This window comes from Cydia splendana, chromosome 9, assembly GCF_910591565.1.
Source record: "Cydia splendana chromosome 9, ilCydSple1.2, whole genome shotgun sequence".
Lineage (NCBI taxonomy): Eukaryota > Metazoa > Arthropoda > Insecta > Lepidoptera > Tortricidae > Cydia > Cydia splendana.
The window spans coordinates 8,935,041-8,942,654 of record NC_085968.1 but is presented as its reverse complement, the minus strand read 5'-3'; the positions used below and the strand labels follow the sequence as shown (position 1 = coordinate 8,942,654).

The following is a 7,614-nucleotide window of genomic DNA, read 5'->3' as shown; positions in this document are numbered from 1 at the left end:
AGAAGGCCAGAAGTCCATTTACAAGCTCGCGAAACAGCGATGTCGGAGCACAAAGGATCCTGCTAGGTGTAAAACCATTAAGGGCCCCAATGGTGACTTGTTATATAGGGATAGAGATGTCATAACAGCCTGGCATCAGTATTATAAACAGCTTCTAAACCCTTCGCCAGCTGCTACACTGCTTCCGGAAATGGTAGCAAATGTAGGTCTTATACCTCCAATACAGCCACACGAGGTTAAGAAAGCGCTGCAAAGAATGTCCAACAAGAAAGCCGTAGGCCCTGATGGTATCCCGGTGGAAGCTTGGAAATGCCTACAAGAACATGGAGTCCTACTGCTTACCAATCTCTTTAATCAGGTGTTGTTCTCTTCCAAAATGCCAGAGGCATGGAGATTGAGCACTATAGTTCCGATTTACAAGGGAAAGGGAAGCAAGTACGAGTGCAATAACTACCGTGGCATCAAGCTTCTGAGCCACACTATGAAGCTTTACGAGAGAGTGATTGATAGTCGGTTAAGATCAGAGTGCTCATTATCAAAACATCACTATGGCTTCGTACCTGGCTTGTCAACTACCGATCCCATGTTTGCTCTAAGTACGATTGCTGAAGAATATCGCTCCAAAAAGAAACCTTTGTTCGTTGCATTCCTGGACATGGAAAAGGCATTTGATCGTGTCCCGAGGGACACAATCTGGTGGAGCCTTCGCAAGAAGAACGTCCCCGAGCACTATGTCAACATCATTGCCGACATGTACAGGGATGCACGATCGATGGTGCGGACAGTGGTGGGTGAGACGAAACCAGTAGCGGTTACGGAAGGCGTTCACCAAGGCTCAGTACTGAGCCCCTTCCTGTTTTGCTTGGCTTTGGATTCACTTACCGAGGAGGCACAAGATACAGCAAAATGGACATTTATATACGCCGACGACGTGGCCATTTGCGCTGAAAGCCGTAGTGAGCTACAAAACGCCCTTTTGTCATGGAAACACCAGTTGCAAGCCGGAGGCCTAGTGTTGAGTGTTGCCAAGACCCAGTTTTTATCCCTGAATGAACCAAGCCCACGCGACGATAGTCCGATACCCATCGATGGGCAACTAGTCACCATGTGCGATCAGTACAAATATCTGGGTGGTATGATGCACATTTCTGGGGATATAGAATGCAACATTCAGCACCGAATAGCCGCTGCATGGCTGAAGTGGCGGGAAGTAACGGGTGTCACCTGTGACAAAAGAATGCCGGTCAAACTGAAAGGTTTGATATATAAAAGTATCATAAGGCCCGTACTGATGTATGGCAGCGAGACGTGGGCAGTTACGCAAAAGAACGTGCATACCATTCAAGTTGCCGAAATGAAGATGCTGAGGTGGATGTGCGGCGTTACCAGGCTTGACAAAATCCGCAACGAGTACGTGCGAGGCAGCCTGGGCGTGCGTGACATCGCCGACAAAATGCAGGAGAGTAGGCTGCGATGGTATGGCCACGTTAGAAGGAGACCACCAGACTACGTCGGAAATTTAGCACTACGACTTTCCATCCCCGGTAAAAGAGGCAGAGGTAAACCGAAAACAAGATGGAAGGACGTAGTGCTAAAAGATATGATTGAGTGCAAGGTGTCCGAGAACGACGTCGAGGATAGGGCGAAGTGGAAGCAAATAACACGGAAAGCTGACCCCATCACCATGTGGGATATATAGCCCGGAAGAGAGAGAGAGAGAGTAGGTATAGTAGGGATAAGTTATTGACTCACTCTTACCTTTGTAGGGACATTGTTTCGTGTTGCATTTGTGGGTGCATAATCCATTTTTCCATGACACTGTCACTATAGATAGGTAGATATTCAGCGCCTCGGTCACATTGGATCCTTTGGGTGAAATGCTGCGTACGGCCCACAATCCTTTGATCGTAGCATACATGATAAGATCACCAGCTAAGGGCAGTCCTTTCCTAAGCAGTTTCAAGTTTCAATAGAGGCGATTTTTCAGACGGCGCCTGCGTCTAAGCGACACTTCCGCGTTGTTCGCCGCCCACAATAATGTTGAAGTATGCTTTTTATTACAAATTCTAATTTACAAACACTATTATTCGGTATTTTCTTGTGCTTCGGTAAGTTATCTGCAAGGGGATAGCTCGCGCTAGATATCGACACCTAGGAGGCGATAACGATTCGATTTCGCTTGTCAAAAGTGTCACTTGGCTAGACAATGTATGGCAGATATCGAATTTTGGTAACGAATGTTTTGCGTTTCGTTACAACATTGCAACTTGGCTAACATTTTTGTATTCGTTAATATTTTTCGACAGACTCATCTACGGTACCTGTCATTCCCATACATTTTTTATCGATTCGTTAGCGATATCTTTTTTCGAAATGCGTTTCGGCTAGGCCCCCTGTATCTCACGAACCGTGATAGCTAGACAGTTGAAATTTTCACAGATGATGTATTTCTGTTGCCGCTATAACAACAAATACTAAAAACAGAATAAAATAAAGATTTAAATGGGGCTCCCATACAACAAACGTGATTTTTGACCAAAGTTAAGCAACGTCGGGCGTGGTCAGTACTTGGATGGGTGACCGTTTTTTTTTGCATTTTTTTCCCGTTTTTTTTTTTCATTATGGTACGGAACCCTTCGTGCGCGAGTCCGACTCGCACTTGCCCGGTTTTTTTAAAACTATAGTTACATAGACGGGTTTTGATGCTAAATGACTATTTACTACTTTTCAAAACTGTTTGTATCACTTTATACGCAACGCAAAAAAGCGTAAGACTGATAATACTCAGACAGTTAGCGTAGAAGTATGGATGCTTGAAATTCCATGGGATGGCACATGTGCGTTGCCTGCAAACTTAAATGTTGGTTCCCTACTATAGCAAAAGTATTCTTCAATTTAAAAAGAAATATTTGTTACTTTTATTTCATAACCTCGTAAAAGTATCGATCTTTATGAATTCACGATCTTTACGATATCGATGAATTCACGTAACGATGTAACTTAATTAACCGATTTCAGAATTTCCATCAGTTTTCATATTCATTGTACCTACTCAATTTAATAAACGAAGCAGAAAGCAATGTTTACAGTTTACAGTGCACGTTTTAATTTCAATTGGTTATGTCATCATCAGCTAGGGTTGTCACGTTACGTCCCGGAAAATTGGGGAATTTTCCAGTCGACTGCCTGTTGATAATTGTGTCGGTGTAGACACACTTAAACATGTACTGTTTCTGACTGTGACCACAAATTAAAACGCATAAGAGCTATTAACGCGCGAGAATATAATGAGCGAGTAGATAAACTAAACTAAACTGAAATAGGTACTTAGTACTTATAACAATGATGGCATGTTCAGATTGTTTAGATTTTGATTGAAATTATAAACAAATACTGCTATCCCATTTCACAACTCATTAAAATTTGACCGTTCGGTGACAGCCCTACTTAATTACAAACAGACATCGATAATGACCCGCCAGACATGAAATCATACGTATCTGATTACGGTCCCCGCATCATTTTGTCATTCGTTAGTCGACGCTGATTCAAACATCACGCCATGAGAGTGCTCATAGTGTCCGCCGTTTTCGCGCTGGCGTCATCAGCCAAAGTAACATGGCAGCCGAACACAAATTTCAATATCCCTTCTAATTTCGCTGATGGAAAATTGCCTTGCTCCAAAGAAACTGTCATATTTCCTGAAACTATACAAGGCTCCGTGCGAATTCAAGGTGACACTGCTGCTCAGGAGTTTATACTCCCTGAAACAGGTGACATAATGCTAGACGGAACACTGTTCATTGGTGCAAATGACAAGGATCAATGTTCGGAAGGCAACAAATACTTCATTGATAAAACTGTCTCATCGTGGGCTGATCCAGATGTGTGGTCGTCACCGCTGTACAACGAAGCTACACCAGATGCAGAGAGAGTCCCATGCATAGGTGATACTGTCGCTTTTCCTGTAAACACAACATTTGCAATAAAACTTCCTGAGCTAACACAAACTGTAAAAAAAGTAATTGTAAGTGGCGTAAAATATACCTTATATTCTCTGGTTCGTCATATTATGCAGCAAGACGATTCGCAACAGTTCTATGTAAATTCCAATAGGGGCATTGGAATAAGAATAAAAGAAGATGGCTGTCGGTCTCCAATCAAAGGTTGCCCTTGCCAAGAATATCCATTGAAGATTGAGTGTGATTTGAAATTTTGTCCTGTGCCTCAATGCTTATATCCTATTAAGCCAATCGGATTTTGCTGTAAAATCTGTGGTGGTGCAATTTCTTTTGAAAGAGAACAAAATTTTAACTTAATGGAGTTCAAAGATGTAGTTGAAAGAGTTGTTGCATCATACAACGATGACAATATAGTATATCATATTGGAATCGTTGAAGGTAACAAAGTACAGTTAGTTGTCACGGAGAAATACGAATATAAAGGACAGAGCGCGATGGTTGCGCATGATGTAAATGGCCAAATACTTAAAGGCTGGTCCTCTGGAGTGCAATCAGTGTCTCTCAGTGGCGGACCTCTTTCTGATGCTAACTATGGTTTAAAGATTGCTTTTTCCATGTTGTTTGTGGTTATTTCAGTATTTGGTGTTCTTTACGCTTATTATTACAAGATACCGACGCCTAGACTTCATCTACCGACAATGCCGTCGTTTGGACGTGGTTCGACGGCGGGTCTCCTTTCCAGATTCGATAGACGAACAGAGAGTATAGTTTCACTGACGAGAAGAGACTCGACAGTCACGGTCGCCTCGTCTGCGGGTGTGGGAACAGCCTTTAGGAATCCTTTGTATAGTTTAAAAAGGGGGCGTGTTGAAGTCGTGGAGTCTGAAGTTGACAATGATAATATGTGAACAAGAATAATATGACTAAATTGTTAAATTACACTAATAAACTTACATTGCCATTAATAAAATTATATTTATTTATAAGAAGTTTGTTTATTCAAGTATATATAAAGATTTATTGAACTATAAAGTTTTTTGGAAATAAACACTTATGCTAAGGAGCTATGAAGTATTTTAGTTTCAATTCATGCGTAGTGGGAAATGAGATAATTACCAAACAGTTACCAGTTACCTGTAGGAACCAACTTTCCTCTCAGCTTACATTCAGAATTCGAGCTAAGTTTAGGCACGGGATGGAACTAGTGCATAATAAACTAGCAATGAATCACATTCAGGACCGCCTATCCGCCACTAGGACATGTCCGCCGGTATAAATCAACTTAGTCCTCCGTACAATGCTGCCCGATTGTGTAAAACGTCGTATATCATATAACACTCTTGATAGTTACGCCCTATTTCCTTAGAGTTATAAAGATCTGATTTATATACGCTATTATTAAAATAACCTTGCGCAAGAATTTGTCGCTTTTAAATTCAAATAGGGATTTAAATTGCGAAGCAGCATAAGCCGTCCCAGCTGTGAGATTCTCTAAGGTAGACAATGTTGTACATAACTGCAACGTTGTGTGTTTTCGCACCGTCTGTACTTTACGCGCTGTTCTGCTTTTTTTTATATAGGAGCAAACAAGCAGACGAATCGCCTGATGGAAGCAATTACCATCGGCTTGGACACTAGAGGAGTTCTAATCTCAATACTTACAGAAGAAACATCCATAAAGCAAGCAACAATCTGAATTTTATTTATAACTGGCGACCCGCCCCGGCTTCGCACGGGTTAACAAATTAAACACCTAAACCTTCCTCAAGAATCACTCTATTGACAGGTGAAAACCGCATGAAAATCCTTTCAGTAGTTTTTCAGTTTATCGCGAACATACAAACACACAAACAGACAGACGCGGCGGGGGACTTTGTTTTATAAGGTGTAGTGATTTGATACCAGGATTCGTTTCATCAATTGCTACTAGGTAAATACGTTTAACAAATGATATGTTTTTAACCAATTATTTCTATTAATAATCCGTCGTAAAAAGTCCTGATTTAAAATCAAATTACCTAAATTTAGCGCTTGTAAAGGGCTGGAACCCGATCTGAGCTTTTGTTTACTACTGAAGGCATCAATAGGGTTTGGTTTCACCGGGCTCCGGCTGTCATGGATCCGTTAATCATATTTCCTTTAAAGCCAGTTCAACAAATTGGGGTGTGACTTTGTTTTATATTTTTGTAGGTATATCTACTTATGTAGGTACGCCTGTCAACATCGGGCTTACAAGACCCACCAGCCCGTCTGCATACAAGTTCCTTGTCTTAGTACCTAGACGACAATTACATATACCTCTCATTATAGATTTTAAAACACTTTCTGTCAGTATGTAAATAATAAATTAAATTAGTCCATTTAAGAGCATGGAAAATGTACTTATTTTAAATATAAATACTAACTGGACATGATTTTTCGCATTCCCTTAATTTTATACGTAAATTATAATACACACGAAAAGTTTAGGGAAGACGGATCTTGTATTCATAATTAGTGTTGACCAATAAAATTTTCATTATTACACTGTACCATAGCGAACGGGCTTTACCGTCAAAGTTCAGTGGTACCAGTGGTACCCCACAATCTCGAACAAAGCAACTGACTCTATTGTCACTGGCATTGTTTTTATCTGGAAGATGATTTATGTGCTCTAACCGTGTTACGCCTACAAATGTCAATGACAATCCGTGGTTCCAATCCGCGGCAGTTTCTCTTGACGAACTAAACAAAATTAGATTCTATCTACATTGCCTTATGGTTGGAGGTGTTTGTATTATACGCGACAGTTTCTAGTGGCACTAATTTGTTGGATTTTAAATTCTACGTCTTTGTTTTAAGTCACATAAAACTAAGTATTTCGTTCTTAGTTAGGTTTGAAGACATACAATTCGAAGCTTAATTCCCCCGAGGTACAGTTCATGTTTCATTTGTGTTGACATTTGCGACTATTTTACTTGGTCAGAAAGCAAACAATTTTAACCTCTGTGTTCTATTGTTAAAGTCCAGAGATGAAACGTGATTGATCGGTATGTTTGAGGCTTAGATAAGCGTTTGACGTGTACTGGAAATGGGATGACAGGTATGACAGACGCAGTTTGAAATGTTGAAAGTATTTAGTTTGATGATGAGCGTTTGTGATGTCGGTTAAGTAGATGTTTAAGATTCCTTTTTTATTAGAGCTATACACCGTGTTTTTTTTGATTTCCGTTAATTTCAAGGGTGCATTTCTGAGCTTAAATCAAGTAACTTTCTCAAAGACACCGATATTCTAATTAACTCCATTTCGGAGATAATCAATAATTTATTTTTTTCCTATAAGGCCTCTACAAGCGTGTACACTTGCCTTAGGGCCGGTTTACATATTGATTAGTGTTTAGAATGAGTTCATAGATTTGCTACTAAACTTAAGTACAATCTCGGTCGATCGATGTTCGAAATGACATTGATATGTCACAGATTTCAATTGTTTGATTGAGTTAAATGTAATGTCCGTATTACAACAACGCTACATGCTACATTTAATTACTTTTTAAACTTAAATATTAAAAAAAAAAAACCAAAAAATATTTTTTTTTTTTGAAAATTAACTATGCCATTTAGTTCTCTTAAACGTACTAAACCATACCCCGAAATTAACGGAATTCAATAA

General features: G+C 40.0%; 1 protein-coding gene across 1 annotated transcript; it reads left to right on the top strand.

The window, feature by feature from the left end:
- The first annotated feature begins 3,434 nt into the window (after positions 1–3,434).
- Positions 3,435–4,925, top strand: LOC134793991 (protein amnionless). The gene has a single exon (XM_063765697.1). It carries the CDS (start codon positions 3,563–3,565, stop codon positions 4,868–4,870), a length of 1,308 nt encoding a protein of 435 aa, XP_063621767.1. The 5' UTR covers positions 3,435–3,562; the 3' UTR covers positions 4,871–4,925.
- The last annotated feature ends 2,689 nt before the right edge of the window (positions 4,926–7,614 follow it).

Excerpts from the sequence above, each read along its gene's own strand:
- LOC134793991 (XM_063765697.1), top strand. The coding sequence starts at position 3,563 with ATGAGAGTGCTCATAGTGTCCGCCGTTTTCGCGCTGGCGTCATCAGCC.